The sequence below is a fragment of the Euphorbia lathyris genome, chromosome 2 (assembly GCF_963576675.1).
Source record: "Euphorbia lathyris chromosome 2, ddEupLath1.1, whole genome shotgun sequence".
Classification (NCBI taxonomy): domain Eukaryota; kingdom Viridiplantae; phylum Streptophyta; class Magnoliopsida; order Malpighiales; family Euphorbiaceae; genus Euphorbia; species Euphorbia lathyris.
Genome location: NC_088911.1, coordinates 47,380,740 through 47,398,319, shown reverse-complemented (window position 1 = coordinate 47,398,319; position 17,580 = coordinate 47,380,740). Strand labels below are relative to the sequence as shown.

At 33.2% G+C, this 17,580-nt stretch overlaps 1 protein-coding gene across 2 annotated transcripts; it reads right to left on the bottom strand.

The window, feature by feature from the left end:
* Positions 1 to 14,819: 14,819 nt before the first annotated feature.
* On the bottom strand, positions 14,820 to 16,625 carry LOC136218074 (homeobox-leucine zipper protein HAT5). 2 transcript variants are annotated; one of them, XM_066004819.1, is made up of 3 exons: positions 16,138 to 16,625; positions 15,416 to 15,807; positions 14,820 to 15,342 (listed from the first exon to the last, which is right to left on the bottom strand). In XM_066004819.1, the coding sequence occupies exons 1-3, from the start codon at positions 16,244 to 16,246 to the stop codon at positions 14,950 to 14,952; spliced, it is 894 nt and encodes a 297-aa protein (XP_065860891.1). In that variant the 5' UTR covers positions 16,247 to 16,625; the 3' UTR covers positions 14,820 to 14,949. The 2 variants fall into 2 exon arrangements, with proteins under 2 accessions (XP_065860891.1, XP_065860890.1); XM_066004818.1 differs by having other exon boundaries at positions 15,416 to 15,813; positions 16,138 to 16,624.
* Between the last annotated feature and the right edge of the window lie 955 nt (positions 16,626 to 17,580).

Sequence of the window (17,580 nt, the reverse complement as noted above, 5' to 3'; positions counted from 1 at the left end):
ATACCCAATTTTGAAACCTCCCCCAAAGCTAGCCATCTTACATGCATTACAACTTATCACCGCCTTATTGGGAGATTGCTCTGTATCACACACATTCGTCTTGAACTCTCTTTCATTATCAACAATATTTCTCTGCACCTTTCCAACCCTCCTACTAATTATTTGACTTGAGCACATCGTGTAATTCGATATTTGAAAAGCACATATGGCCTGTCTCTATTTCCAAGCTCCAAGCCTTCTCTAATTCAGATTGAGCTTCTTGTCCAGACACCAGAAAATCAATCTCTGGATATGATGTTTTTCTCGATCACTCCCTTATTTCTTATCGATCCAAAAAGCAGAACACATTGTCACACTATCCATTTGAAGAGGATATTGTGTTATGGCATCAACCTCTTGTGAGTTTCATTTGTTGCTCAACTTACTATGCGATCTCTTTGTTCAACAACCGTCTCTAGCTCTACTTTTATGTTATAATACCTCTAATATATGCATATTGCACAGAACCTTATTTCCACGAACATATAAAACGCATAGACATTGATTACCATGTTATCCGAGAACGGATTCAGTTTGATTTGATCCAGCTCATGCACATTCCATCTTCTCTTCAACTCATTGATCTATTCACCAAACATCAACATTTTTTTGCAATTGCGTTTTCTAAATTTTCATCCTTTTCTAGGGGGGTTAATAAGATCCATATCCTATGTTCAACGAGAAACTAACTGCAACAAAGTGAAAATGGGTGAAAGCATTTGAAAATACATAACGGTTAACAAACTATTTGAAATACAAACTTAAAGTTCCAATAATAACGTTTTCAAAACTTTTGCGCCACCTGCAAGACCTTTTTTAGAAGCATTCGTACATGTCAACTTTCAATTAAATCAATGAGAAATGGCTTGAATCCTTGAATTCTTGCTCATTGTTTTCTTTGAAAATAATATAATAAATTTCTACAATTTGCAAAGCATCAATTTAAAGGGAAATGTTCCTTGACCTTGTGAAAGTGACTAAATGTTTTCTTGTAAGCATAAACCAGCAACTATCATTTTTTCACTAAATAGATATGCCAAAACACTTTCTGTATCACCATTTCTAACTTTACAATTCTGCACTTGATTATTTAATAATTTATAACTTAACGAAAACCAATTAAATAGCATGATTTTATTGACTTCTCAGTGTAAATTTCAAAATGTGATTTCTTTATTATTATTTTACAATTTTAATTCTTGTCCAATCAAAATTAGGAGAAAGTAATGTCAGAGCCTGATTATTCTTTTTTCCACACCAGAAAGTCACAATTTATTTGAACATAATTTATCCATGTTTACAAATAACAAATCTTATTAATTTAATAATTAATTATATAATTATGGTTTTATAATTGCTTGTCTCTTAATAAATAATTGGGTAATCTCAAAGACCTGCTCAAGGTATTGTATGAGATTATATATTACACCAAATTAAGTGAATAAAATATATTAAAGAGATCATATATTTCAACTAAGAGTTGGATGCATCAACAAACTGTATATGTGTCACTTGAATAAAACCCAGCTTGCATCAGCAATATATTCTCCAAATCTTAAACAACAATTAAAAAAAGAAGTTCAAAATATGAAAATGATAATCGATATTTTAGCATTTCGAGGACCAATCCCGTCAACATCTGCAATAGGGAAAATAAGGTGCCAAGAAAGTCATCAGCAAGAGAAAAATAAAACCATAAAGAAAGATGAAATGTACCAGAAATTTTTGACTTATAAGAGCATTTAAAAAGTTTCCTATTGGTAAAATAATTATATTTTTTTTCTTATTTTTGACGACACATTGGTAAAATAATTCAAAGAAAGCATCTATGTTGTCAAAAAGAAAAGGAAGTAGATGATTGTTGGATTTAGTTTAGGAAGTTTTATTTCTATATCGTATCATGGGATTGGATTTGGCTTTTCACAAAATGTAATAGATTATAGATATGTGTGTGTCCTTTTTATTGCCTAAAAAGTAATAGATGCTGCTTTTCAAGCCAACAAAGGTTAGCTGTGTGTGAATGCCTTACTTGCATGTTTTAATTGCTCTCTATTATTTGTGTCAATATCAACTGTGCATAATTCAGCTTTATTGTTTTATTACAATCAACTTCTAATTCAATTTCTTATAAAACACGAGCCCCAATTTTTTGGATGTTTAACAATTGAAGGATTTGATTTTTCAGTTTCATACATTGAATCTTTTCATTAATAAGAGTCGCATACATTAAGTCCATAAATAGGAGAGTGATTTCAATGTTCTCAATTTAATTCAAACGTTTATGAAATGATGTCAATTAAATACTAACATTCTATCACTTTCTTCTCCTAAGATAATTAAATGAGGTTATAATTATAGCATTTCATAAACATTGGTTTTAATTGGTGCTATTTTGTATGTGGGGGTTGATATTGTATAAAACAATAACAACACGTAAAGAGCCCTTGGATCGATCACCACGTGTCTCAAAACAAGCTTTCGGATCTATCACGAAGCTTCCATGGAAGGTCTCTTTCCAAAGGAAGGAACCCCATGCGGCTAGGTCAAAGACTCATCACCATGGAGGATTTCTCTTAGGAACCAGACTCATAACAAGGGAAGGAATCCTAACAGATAAAGAATTCCTAGAGGATAGGGATTCGTTCTAACCCTATATATATATAGGGGTAAACTACACCAATGGTACCTGAACTTTACATAGTTTACACTTTGGTACCTAGATTACATTTTGTTCCAAAAATATACCTGAAGTAACGATGATCGGACAATTTAGTATATTTTTACCAGTTATGACCGGTCAACGCGAGTTTCATGAGTTAATTACATTAATGGTACCCGAACTTTACCATAATTCACACTACGGTACCTGTATTTTATTTTATCCTAAAAACATAACACAAGTAAAGATGACTGAAAGGTTTAGTTCATTTGATCAGTTAGTGACCGGGTAACATGAACTAAATATTGGGACTCACCATACACTCAATTAACATATAATTATAATATTATCATTTATGAGCTAAATGATAGTATTATAATTTTATATTAATTGAATGTATGATTAGTCTCAATTTTTAATTTAAAATGGTCAAACTCGGGTTGATCAATCACTGATCGGTCAAATATACTAAAATATTGAGTCATCTTTACATGAAGTGTATTTTTTTGTACAAAATGAAATCTAGGTACCAAAATGTGAATTCGGATAAAGTTCAGGTATCATCAGTGTAATTTACTCATCAAAATCGCATTGACCGACCATTAACCGGTAAAATATACTTAATTGTCCGGTCATCGTTACTTCGGGTATATTTTTGAGACAAAATGTAATCTAGGTACCAAAGTGTGAATTAGGGTAAACTTTAGGTACCATTGGTGTAATTTATTCTATATACAGGTATAGCCACATAAATTCTACAACTCACACTTAGTCCTTACTCTTCAACCATTCCTAACCACCTATTAAATTAGGCATCGGAACAAATTCGTCGGACTCCGACCCCTTTGACCTTTGGTTCTGTTTTACAGGTTCTTCCAAGACTCATCAAAATATTCGGACCCTCTGTTCAAAGTTCATAAACACGGTTATCATTGGTGCGATAAACATGGATCTTGAACAAAACAAGCGATAAATAAAATTATTCAGATATGGAAAAATCAAGTCGCATTCAGTCGGAAGTTCATTGGTATAATAGAGATGAATCTAATCAGGAAGTTGAGCGTCGACCACAACTAGATCCTCAATACCAACTACTGGTAGACAAAGTCTCCCGAAGATTTGGATAAAAATTAGTGATGATGCAAAAAGAGACGGCTGATATAAGAGCTGCACATGAGATAGAGATGCCAGAACTCAAGCAACAATCAAAGAAAGCCAAAGAGGAAGTATGAAACAATCTCAATAATATGACAAAGTCTAGTTGTCGGGCTACAAAATCACCTAAAGATCGTTTATGAATTCTCTCTCCCATAAGAATATATTCCCGATCAAGAACTCTTCCCAGACATAGCGAAAAGGAAAAAAGTACAAAGAATAAGTGGAAATACCATTCGAAAGAGTGAAGTAGAAGCAAATAGCGATCTCCTTAGAAGCCTCCAGTTGATCATAAAATGCATGCAGACAAGAACAAGCTAGATGAGGAGGAGGATGATAAGCTTTTTAGTAAGTAGGAGATATACGAAATCCTTAGGAAAGACACATTGTATAAACCGTTATACAATGATCGTTCATCCTTATCAAACATATGTACACCTTTATTTAATGAAATCCAGCATCAACCAACGCCCAGAGGGTTTCGAATCCTTATTTTGAGCCAATATGGAGGTAGTGGAGACCCGGTAAACCACGTCAAAAATTTTAAACGGATCATGGAAGCCACTACGGCCATGGACGCAGTGCTTTGTCATCTTTGTCCCACAACTCTAAAGGAGTTGGTAGCTTTTTGGTACGAATAACTTCTCCCTGAATCCGTCCATAATTTCAATCAGATGACTGAATCCTTTGTAAAGCACTTCATAACTTCCATCTCGGAGGGAATTAAATGCATGAGCTAAACAGTCTGGTCCAAACCGAATTTGAAACCTTAGCCCAATTCATTGAGCGATTCCAAGCTTTGGTCATTCAGATCAAGGAGTTTAGTGTAGGTGGAGCCATTGATGCCATAACAAGCAACTACCGAAGTCGGGCACTCTAGTAAAGCATTATTAGCTCCCGGCCTATGGGCTTTTAAGAGCTAATGACAAGGTCAATAAGCTATACTAAATGGGATGAGCACAAGCCGAACCCATTGCTTAAAAAAGAATTGTGGCCTAACAATGAAAATGCATCTAGAGACAAGGACAGAAGAGATAGAAATCCTACAAAGCATCAAGAGCAAGGGAAAACCTCATGTCACCTTTAACGCTCTAAAAAAAGAGATGATCTTTTGGGTAAAAGATAACAAAATGATAATTGAATACCCACCTAAGCTCATAAAGGGCCGAAGCAATGGGAAATACTGCCACTTCCACAAAAGTGAGGGCCATGAAATTGAAGATTGTAGGCAATTGATTACAGAGTTGGAGAAAATGGTCAAGAGTGGTAAGTTGGATAGGTTCCTTAAAAAATACAGAGAAGACTCAAGAAAAGGAAAAGAAAAGAAGATGGAGGGCCGCACCCCCAATGGGGTAAAAACATAATAGTTGGAGGACCACAGACCAAAAGAAAAAGAGAAGAAGTCGCTACCTACTTTAAAAAGAATGAAGGAGTAACGATCTATTTTTTACTTCAGCAATATAAAAAAATAAGCCTTAGGAGTGGCACGTTGATGCATTGGTAATAGAAATGATGATCATAAATTTTAAAGTCTGAATAGTCTTTGTGGATACAAACAGTTCCGTCAACATCATCACTCGCAAAGTCTTCGAAAGTCTTGACATTGAGACAAAGAAATTAAGCACCAACACAACCCTTTTGGTAGGAATCAGCAGTCACATTGTACCTCTTCTAAGCAGTGTTCATCTAGACATGGAAATTGGAGATTCCAGACCTAAACGGATGCGAAGTTCCTCATGGTGGACACCAGTCTTCCCTGCTATCCAGTTTGGCTGGGGCCTTATCAGTCAAAAATTTGGCATGGCAGATCCCAACCGAAGAGCGCATGGTCATCGCCCAAGGAAACCAACTGGTAACACATCAGACATACATGACATCCTTAAATATGAAGCCACCGGTCGAAGACAAGCAGGATGGGGAGCAAGAGAGAGCCGAGACTGTAGGCTATCTAGAAACAGTATGGCTGGCCGAAGATAAATGAATCCAAGTAGCTGCAGATTTAAACCCATCAAGGAAAACATTACTAAATGTCTAGAGGACAACATCGATACCTTCGTTTGGTGTCCGACAGACGTCACTAGCATCTCACCGGAGGTTGTGATGAACTCGCTAAACATAGATAATTCCTTAGAAGGTATCTGCCAGAAGATAAGGATGGATGGGTCATTGACAATAGACCTAGACTTGGTATAAAAAAAACACTATAGGGGGAGTGACCTGTCACATTAGACTTATCACTAGGTATGTCGGTATTCTACCATCTCTAGTAGTCGTCTCCCTACTACTACGGGATGGGACCTCTTGGATGTAACACTGCTACTTATATATATATATATATATATATATATATATATATATATATATATATGAATAACATCACGCGCGTATTGATCAGTCTTGTATGTCTTATATGTTATCCATGTATATGAATGTGATGGTTGCCTATATGATTATGTCGTATGTACGCTACTATATTCCCCATATGTAGTTTATGTCTAATCCCTATGTGTGGTTATTGTAGATAGCATGATCTAATCCCCTTGGCTAGCTTATTTCGGGAAAAACAAATAAGCGCCATACGAGTTCCTACAAGTGGCACCGTGACACATAACTTGTTATGCTACATTTTTGCAATACTACACTTTCCTAAAATAATTTGGAAAGTGAATGCTTCAGAGAGCAAACTGTATAATTGACATATTCTAATCATAGCAAACAAGATCAAACAATTGTATAGGTTAAGTCAACTTTGTAGCTATGTTGCTCTTCTAAAAGTTAACTATACCAAAATCTATACATCAAGAAACTAGCAGGTATCTAACAAGTATAAAACCAATATTATTATTAAAATAGTCTTTTAAGAATTTGAGTTCCAGTTCCATATCTACTATTGCAAATCCATTGATCTATCAATTTCAATACCATTATTTTATTTGCCAATGAGTATAAAAAAAATAATTTATTAGTCTTTACACAGTTTCTAACACATTGTTTAATTCTTGTAATTTCAATAATACAGACTCTTGGACAACTCTAAAAATAATATAAATAACTAGTTACATATCCGTGCATTGCGTTTATTAACTTTATATTTTTTATATTAATTATTTTGAATAATATTTTTAATGATAATAGTGATGATATTTTATATAATTCTTTTAAGAAAGTAATTAATCATAAACTTTTATTTTTAATATCGATCACGATTGTGATAAAAATTACATAAATTTTATATTATTGAGATTGAAACAAATTATTATCATTATCAAAATAAAAATCATGGAAATATTGACATAGTTGTAGAGAATTTAAAATCAACATCATAATTATTACTGTAATAAGTTGATTACTTAGATGAGAAATCTTTTAACAAATTAAAGGAATACAAACATTAAAATGCTAGTTTACAAAACAGTGTAGTATTTCTTTTTAGGATGGATGAGTAATTTTCAGCTCGTCCCATTTAATTATTCAACTGTGTCCATCTTATCATTTGTTTTGCTTGTCTAAAATTAATTTTAGATACTACATTTTGTTATTTTAAGTTTGTTATTTGATTGTTTTTTCATAAATTTGTATTAATAGTAGATCATATCTATGATGCAAATGTCCGATGTTTAATTTAACTTGATTTACATTCAAGTACATTTGGGAGTATTAGCAATAGATTATTGATGGAGAATGTAAACCATTTCACCTCTAATGTTGTAAATATCAGAAATTTTTCTAGTAACATATCAATCATCGTGCAAATAACAATTCTTATGAGAGAGCTTACCGGACGATCGATAGAGAACTTTGCCAATCCCTTCAACCTATGGGCCACCTTGAAATTTATAGAGTAGTGCTCCATATCCATGTAAATTATCATACATATTTTCAAAATCTAATGGCTAATATAATAAAAGTATTAGTTACTCAGTCTTGATCACATGCACCTTAATGAGCAAATAGAATTTGCTCATTCACTGTTAGATCTAGGCTTATTAGAATCCTAAGGTGGAGATTCAAAGCATCCTGAGGCTTAGATTTAATAAGCCTATATCTAACCGTGAATGAGCAAATTCACTTGCTCATTAAGGTGCATGTGAAAATTCCTGTTAGTTACTATATGTCATCAATTTTGGTGTGTTTTGATTATGGCTTTTATTTACTCCATAGAGAAACATAAAAGTGATGATCAAAACAAACCAAAAGTAGCGGAAGATCTATTATAAAATTTGTAGGAAAGATTAAACTTCGCAAGCAATCCATTGTATTTCAACCAAGATAATAAATCAGATTAAAGATCTGGACTGTAAAAAAGAAGAAGAGGGGAAATGAAATAGAAAAACTAAACTATTTTTACATCCTCCTTCAACCCAGAACTAAAACTCGGTTATATTACTTTCAAAAAAATTGTTCTATCTATTAAGTGTCCTACTATTTAAAAAACTTTCCAATAATCAAATTATCTTGAAACAAATCTCATTGTAATTAATTAGGCTATAGTCTCCACCCATGAGTCGAAAACAATCCAAAAAGTTGAAGAGTTTAGATAATTAAGGAGATGAAAAATTATTAAGATAAAAAAATAGTAAGTTTCAGAAAATATTCGATCTTAGTATGCAAAAATTCAAAACCTTAGAAACTTGTTATATAATGAAACTGTTGGCCTAAAATAAATAAATTTTATTTTATATATATATATAATGCTCGTTTGTCAATTTTAGGATATAGTTTTCATTGTATCTAGAAAATAAGAATGATAAAATAAAAATAATAAATACATTCGTAAATTCATCCCAAATACGCGAGGCGTACATCTTCATACGCGGGGCGTACTCCACACATCCAAAGGCATTTCAGGATCAGGAGCACGTTTACACGGGGCGTGTATTTCCATACGCAGAGCGTATACTGCGCATCCAAAAACGTTCCACTTCAGAGACTCGTTTACGCGGGACGTACCCTTCCATACGCCACGCGTAAACGTCATCGACAGAACGCGCAAGCTTTAGAAGCCCTGATACGCAGGGCGTAACCGACATTATGCGGGGCGTATTCTCTCTTCCGGCAGCAGTTGGAAGCGGTCAACATCAGTTAGTGGGAGTTGAAGAAGTTAAGTTAGTTGGTGATGTGGCAAGTTAGTGGGAGAGAATTTCAAAGGGTAGTTGGTGAGTAATTACCAAAATACCACTGAATAATTACCAAAATGCCACTCCAAAATACTATAAATAGACCCCCTCCCCTTCATAAAAAATCACTCAATCCAACAAACAAAACCCCTTCCTAAGGTCCCTTCCAATGCTCTCTAGTTCTTAGTTCTTAAGTCTCTTTGTTCTTAGTTCTTCAAGTTCTTCCTTTTGTTCTTCGTTTTTCTTAGCTTCGATTCCTCTTTTAGCTCTTCTTTAGCTCCAATTAAAGTTCCAACAACCTCTTTCCAAGTTGTTCTAATTCAATTTAGTATTCCAAGTCTTTAATTTGCTCAATTCCTAGCTAGAGCTCTGTTTTCAAATCGATTTTCCAGATTCGTCCAATTACTTTCAAAGCCCAATTGCGTCTATTTAAAGTCATTTTTTGCTTTCAATCCCTTCGACAAAGTTGTTCTTGACGTCTTGAAGTTCAATCTAGTATATTTATTTGCCCAATTCCGTGCGCAGAAACTCTATTTACAAGCCGATCTATCCAGCCCAAATCCTTTTAGACATTCTGTTTCCAGAATTTTCCAGATTCGTCCAGTTATTTTCAAATCCCAATTTCGTCTACTTAGCATCCATTTTAGCCTTCGATCCCTTATAAAAGTTTGTTCCTGACCTCCTGAAGTTAAATTTAGCTTATTTACTCGTCAAATTCCATGTTCTTAAGCATCTAAACGAGCCTCCCAAAATTGAGGTTTAAATCTGTCTCATTTGCCTACCAACGTTTTGCCATTGCCAAGAACATATACTGTACGGACCCGACCGGTTGCAGCTCTCCAAGGACCTCGCACCGACACCAAAATTCAACATCAATCCGAGATAGCTATTGTGGCTCCGAGTTTGTTGTTGAATTCCAATTTATTTTAATTGCATTTCAATTCCTTGTATTTGATTTGTTCTTCCAGTTCAATTGAATTAGCTATATGTTTAGTATAGAAGTTCTTCAATTGTAATTCATTTTCAATTTCATGCTTACCTCAAACACATGTATTCAAACCTTGATTTACATCAATAAAATACCGATTTTTCACCAAATCTCGTGTTAATTTCGCACCTTCAATTTCTTTACTTTTCCCGTCTTCAATCTATACGCTTAGCTTAAATAAAAACAATTTATCTCGCAAAGTTTCTACAACGGCGCGAGAGACCCAAGAGGGACTTTTTCAATCCTTGCGTCCCTCGCCAATCGTTTCGTCTAGAATTCAAGTTTTGGCGCGCAAATTCCATAAACTTGACCATTTTAATTGAGAAGTAATCTTCTCTGGCACGCCCGCACCCTAACCACACGTGACAAGGTTGAAAATTAGCATATTCGCAAAATATCGCTAACAGAAACAATAGAAAAACTCACTTGATGATGGATTCATGAAATTCCATAAGAAGCTAATATCAATAAAATTAAGGAAGTTGTTATAAACATGTAAACCCAAATAAATTTGGTGACCAAAAATATTAAATTGAACTAATAACTGCAAAACCAATTCTTATTTTAAAATCCAAGAATAAAAAAAAATGAATCTTACCGAGTTTACAGTCTCGTGAGAACTGAAATATATATTTATCATCTTTGCATCAACGATTATGCTCATGCAAGTTAATTGGCAAAAGAAATAAATAGGTTGTAACCCAAAAAATAAGAAAAATATGAGAAAAATAGTTAGATGCTTAAATAGAAAATTTAGAATAGGGAAATATTTTACTCACATCTAAACAAAGAAGAGAAAGAATTCAAAATATGTAGGAGTAAAACTCTTATCTTGAGAATTAAGAGAGATAATTATAGTTTTAAGCCATGTTTGATAACCAGTTTTAGCACTTAAAATTAATACTTTAAGTGCTTGTTGGTTTTAAACTTGTTTGCTAACACAATTTTAGATATTCCAACTAAGTTACAAAATCACTTATTCTCCTAAGTTAAAAAATTTAACTTAAATATTTTAAACTGAATATTATTAACTGATATTTTAAATTCAATACTTATTTTTAGTATTTATCAAACAAATATCATTTACTAATTTCAACATTTATAATATTTAGCACTAAAAATTCAATACTTATTTTTTCAAACACTGCCTTAGAGAATGTGAAAGGATAATAATTTTTTATCTTCTCATAAAACCGTTTCTATTTAAGTTATAAATTAGTAATTAACATATAAACGTAGAAATAATGGAAATTAACTAAAATTAGAGAATTCATATAATTAATTATTTTTTCTATAATAGATTTTTCTTAGTGTGTCAACTCATAAAAAAGGCCATCAAAACTCTTCTCATCAATTTCTCTCTGCTTCCGTTATTATATATAGTTTTATATAACAAATTTTTCTTAATGTGTTAACTCATCAAAAAAGCTCTCAAAACTCTTCTCGTCTATTTCTCGCAGTTTCCATTATTATATATAGTATAGATGGACTCTTGGTGATTTGAGAAGTGAATACTCATACTCCTCATATTCATCTCCAAGACTTATCATCTCCAATAATACTCATCATTTTCACTTCTTATTTATTAATTAAAATTAGTAAGCATAGTTATATTTATCAATAGCGAGAGAATATAGACTACTCAATAATAAATTATTAACAACAAAAAAAATAAGGGGCACTAGAAGCTCCTCAATAATAGAGAGGATAGAGATATTCTTAGAGATTTGATGAGCTATTAACGGCTCATTTTATTTTGCCTACTGTTTGTTGTTTGTTGTTACAGTTTGCTGTTTGCTGTTGTTGTTTGCTGTTGCTGTTACGGTTTGATGTTTGCTGTTGGGAAAAACTGCTTTTCCAAAAAGCAGAGATTCTCTGCTTTTGTAAAAGGCTGCTTTTCGGGTGTAAAATGCAAACAGTAGGTCACTAACCAAACACCTAAAACTCTCCATTTTGAAGTGAAAAAAGCAAACAATAGCATGAAAAGGTGCAACCAAACACCCCTAAGAGTCTGTTAGAGGTGTAATTGGTCCACCAATCCATTTAAATGGTTGGTTTGTCTTTTACTTATTAAAAAGGGTAAATTATATTTTAGATACTTAAACTTTAGCATATTCACTTTTTGTACCTTAATTTATTTTAACACTTTTAAACTATTATTTTAGATATTAAAAATACACTTGTATATTTTTAGGGAAAAATTACAAAATGGGATCAAATTGGAGACTCAATTACATATTTAGACCACTTACCCAACTCACTACATATCAAGACTATATTATTGCGACTTTCCTAAAATACTCCACACCTTTCATCTTCCCCTTCCTCTTCTAAGTACACGGTTTCCCCTTCCCCTTTTCAGACCTTTGATCTTTCTCTTTTCCTTTATATTACGAAATTTGTATCAACTTCTTCATCACCATGTCTGCTTCTTCCTCTATTTATCTCTTGATTCTTCATCTTCCTCTAAAATAATCAAGTGTTTCATGATTTTTTCTCTTCGTGGACTTCGCGTAATTTGTTTTCGCGAAGCAAAATCGTCCTTTTCTTTTTGATTTGCTCTTCGCAGACTTCACATAAGATGTTTTCGCGAAGCAAAACCGTCATTTTCTTGCTAACACGACTTAATTTTTGTGAAGGTGGTTGAATATAAAGGCATCGAATTCAAGTACTCATTTAGCTTGAATACAAAAGTAACAATCACAGTAAGTAGTGATTGGGATGGTGAACTTGTCGATTTTTCTTAGATTCTTTCTTGACGCCCTTTGGGTTCCATTTCTCATCCCAAGAGCAACAATCACAGTATGTGGTGTACTGGGATGTAGGGGGTGAGATTCTTGGATGTAGGGGATGGGGTTCTGGGATGTAGGGGAAGAAAATACAAATCACCATTATCATTCCAAAAGGTTATTGATTCTGTAAAGCCTGCAATTTAGGGTTTAGGGATTCATTATTGTTGCAATCTTGTTGTAAATTTTGATAATGTTATGATTTTAATGTTAGAATTATTGTTGCACTCTTGTTATTATATTTTTTTTTATTATATATCACTTCGCATATTTTGCAATATGTGAAGATAAGGTTGTTTAAGAACACGACTTTTACTTCGTATATTGCGAAATATGCGAATTCAATTAATGTTCTGAAGCAATATTTTCTTTGCATACTTCGCATATTGCGAAATATGCAAAGTAAATTTCATGTTCTCAAGCAATTCTATTTTCGCATATTTCACAATATGCGAATCCAGACGGAAGGGATAAATAAAAAAAAAAGACTAAGAAATTTCTAAGTGTTATATAAATATGAAGGGTATTTTGGAAAAGTTATAAAAAATAGTCTAGATAGATAATGAGATACGTAAATAGTCTAAGGACTCGTTTGTTTTACATACTGTTTGTTGTTTTCTGTTTGCTGTTGTTGTTTGCTTTTGCTATTTGTTGTTTGCTGTTATGGTTTGTTGTTTGAAAAGACTTTTTTTCCAAAAAGCATAGATTCTCCGTTTTTATAAAAGCCTAACCAAACACCTAAAACTCTCCCTTTTGAAGTGAAAAGACAAAGATGAACATGAAAAGTAGCAATCAAACGCCCCTAAATATGTAAATGAGTCTCCCATTTGACTCAATTTTGTAATTTTTTCTATTTTTAATTATTTTTCAAAAAGAAAAATTATTATGGATGTCTTTCTCTCTCCTTTCCTCTTTTCTCTCTCCTATCTAATTTTATTAAAAAAATATAATTTAATTATTTTAGTATTTAAAAATGAAAATATTAAAATATTATTCTCAAGATTCCTTTATATCTAAATTTTAATTTTATATTTAATTATTCTATTATTTTAAATACTAAAAATACATGTTATATATTTAATGTTTTATTTTTATATTTTTTGATTTTTTTTTTTTTACTAAAGTATTTGAATTATATTTTCATTAAAATTATAGATAGGAGAGATGAAAAGACACTTGCAATTGTATTTGTTGTCATAGAGTAAAAAAAACACTTAGATTTTGTATTTGTTTTCATTTACCATGACTATTGTTAGTCCATTAAGCTTCACCCCAGATTAGAAGTCTCGTCCCAACTCTAACTTCTAAATTTCAAAAGTTACAATTTATTTATTTTTGCAAAAGAAAATTTATGAATATCATTTTTCAAACAAATGTTCTGAATAATGTTCAATTTGAGTATTATTCCATTGCAGTTATCCAATTAGACATAATTACACGCGTAGTGTTCGGTTAACTAGAAAAAATTGAGACGATTTTCATTTGAATTTAGAATTGTAAAAAAATCGTTTGATTTTTTCACCACCTAAATAATGCTCAGGTTACGCTTTTGTCGTTCTTCCCATAAGAAAGTGGGAAAATCTTTGTCCGATTTTCTATTGTAATGACATCGAACAAAGATTGTCCGACTTCCGTTTGGGAAGAAGGAAGTCGGACAATATTTGTCCTACTTTCTAGTAACAAGAAGTCAAACAATCTTTTTCCGATTTCTTTGTTGGATGTCGAATAAATCCGTAATCTGAAAATTATTACTTAGACTACGTACGATGTGAAGAAGTCGGACAATCCTTATCCGACTTCATTGCAATTTTAAAATCCAATAATCTTTATCCGATTTCACCTTAATTTACATACCATCGTCACATACATTATTTCTAACTCAACAATTAAGTTGAAATAATTCTTAATGAGGCATTATCGGGAGCATTTATTCAACATTTTGCACACTTTGCAGAAGTGTGATTAGCATGTACTATAACAGCAGCTCTGTGCGAGTCAGGAGTGCATGTGCTGACCAACAACGCTGTAAGAGTTCATATTCACAGTCACAAAAACTCAGGTAAAGCTTCATATATGGTAAAAGAAAATTATTCGGATATATTCATATTCATAATGATATATAAATATAATATTAATATATTTCTCAGTAAACTATAACTACAACTGAGAACTGAGAATTCCATTAGGACAGAGAGCAGAGATCTAGTAACTCCAAGACCAAAAGGGTTGATCTTCCACTGGGAATTCAAAATTACATGAATTTGCAGGCGGTTCATGGTATACTTTTGAGTAATATTGTTGGGGCAAAAGACTCCTGCTAAATTCATCTTCTTCATCTTGTGAGAAATCAGACTGATCCGGCTCAAATACCTGAGATGAATCAGCCGGATCCAAATATGAATGTGGGCTATCCGAATCAAACACGTCACTTTTCCCTGAACTTGTTGCATCTTCTTGCTTTGGAATCACCATTTTTACCTTATCACAATTAGAATTCAAAAGTGCGTTTTCAAGCTCTGCTTTCTGTGAAGAATTCATGGCATCAATTAGTTCTACATTCTCTGTCTTCCCCAATTTCTCCTTCATGGAATCAAACTGTACAACAGAAAAACAAAACTTAACATTGTTTGCACAAACATAGAATTTGAAGCAATTTCAGTTGAATTACCTCATTTTTCAAATTCTGTTTCTCCTTTAAAAGGTTGTCATAATCAAGCTTGAGTTTATCATAGCTAGATTTGAGAGAATCATAGTCTTTCTCGAGCTGTTTGTTCTTAAACCGAGCCCGGCGATTTTGAAACCATATAGCAACTTGACGAGGCTGCAAACCAAGCTCTTTAGCTAGTTGTATCTTTCTTTCAGGTTCAAGTTTATTTTCTACCTCAAAATTCCTTTCGAGAAACTGAACTTGAGTAGCCGAAAGCCGCCGTTTCTTCCCCCGTGGATTAATGCACAAATCATAATCATCGTCCCCAATTTCTTCTTTGATAGGTTGTTGAAAAAACGCCGGTGCATCCACGGTGTCCTCTCCTCCAACATTCTCAAAATTCACCATTGATTCTGCACCTACATCATATGCACAATTACACAATCAGATCAGCTTAAATTGGTCTATGAAAAGCCCCAAAAAGGATTAGTTTCGTTTGGATTTATCTTTCGGAATTGACATCCATTAACAGATTAAAGTTACAAAGAAGAACCCAATTGATGTAACAAAGTGAACCAAAAAGAGAGAAACCCCCAAAACAGAAGTTGCATAAAAAGTGAGAATTAAAGCAAAAGTTGGGACCTTTTCCTTGAAATAAAACGTTTCCTCTGTTTATAAAAAAGCAGAGCATGTATTTTCTAGTGAATTGGGAAAAGAAAAGAGTGGAAGTAGAGGTGAATTACCATGAAGAGTGGCAGAAGAAGTTGGAATCCAAAGGGAGTTACAAGAGAGAGTGTCGTTTTGAAGCAAAACGGTGATGTTAGACCTGTCACAGACTTTATCAGCTGCCATAGCTTCTTTTTTTTTTTTTTTTTTGTGAAAAGATGATCTTTTTACCTTTGAATTACAAAAGATAGCAGAGAAAAAGAAGGGAAGAAGCTATAAAGGGTCAGTAATGATTTAAAGGGTTGTGACGAAAGAAACTGGTGATGAAGATAACAGCAATGTGGAAAGTCTGTGAAAGAAGAAAGCTCACACCCATGGCTGCAACACCCAATCGTCAATGGAAAGGGGTTTGCCTCGAACTGAGAGAGAGAGAGAGAGAGAGAGAGAGAGAGGAGCTTTGATTACAGAGAAAGAGAGAGGAAAAGATGACAACTTTGACAGAGAGAGAAAGAGAGAGAGAGAGAGATTCTTCTCTAAGAAGGAGGGGATTGATTGGGTTTATAAGCAAAGATGAAAGGACATCGGAGCTCTGCTTTTATTTCTTCGCTCTGACAACTTCACTTTTCAATTACCATTATAACCCCGCTGTTATTTTAACATGCAAGGTAAAATATAAATTACTCAATATTTTAATTACAGAGTTGACGACCAGTAAATAAAAATCATTTTTTTTTTTTTGAAACTATTCAAATATTACATTAAATTTAAAAAAAATGATAAAGGGATTTAAAATACTTGTACTGTTCACAAAAATACTTAACAATTCAAAATTATTTGCTTAAAAAGGAAACAATTCTTTAAAAAAAAGGAAACAATTCAAAACTATTATTACCAATAACAATAATATAAATGAAATAATGCAAATTAACTCTTTAGATAAATCATTTACTTTATTGCTAATATAAAGGATATAATACATATCATTTGTTTATTGTTTTAAGGGGTACAGTCTGAGATAACAAATAAAATATTTAAAACTTTTACATATACGAAGAAGTGGATTACTAAACCCAGCCATGAATTTCCACCTCTAGCCCCATAAAAAGACCAAACTACCCTTTACCCAAAATTTAAAAAGACACAAAACCTCTTAAATACCCTACACACTTTTTAATCAAATCCGGACTAATTTGTGAATCAAAACATGGAGTGTAACAACAACCGTAAAGGGAAAGCGAAAATAATAAGATTTATCGTTTTGGTTTTTTTATTTAAGCTTAAAAATTGAATCTGTTGGTGATTTTTTAAAAACGCCGGAATCGCACTCAGGCGTATGAACATCACGTCCGACCTACGGTTCCGGCGTATGAATATCACGTCCGACCTGTGGTTCGGGTGTGAGGCTATCACGCCCGACCTATGGTTCGGGCGTGATGTTCATACGCCCGCACCATAGGTCGGGCGTGATGTTCATACGCCCGACCTATGGTTCGGGCGTGATGTTCATACGCCCGAGGGGT

Bases quoted from the DNA above. Each gene is read 5' to 3' on its own strand.
- LOC136218074 (XM_066004818.1), bottom strand. From the start codon at position 16,246: ATGGCAGCTGATAAAGTCTGTGACAGGTCTAACATCACCGTTTTGCTT. The intron at 15,814-16,137 runs GTAATTCACCTC...CATATGATGTAG, and splicing joins TTCTTCTGCCACTCTTCATG to GTGCAGAATCAATGGTGAAT. The intron at 15,343-15,415 runs GTAATTCAACTG...TCTGTTGTACAG, and splicing joins AACAGAATTTGAAAAATGAG to TTTGATTCCATGAAGGAGAA.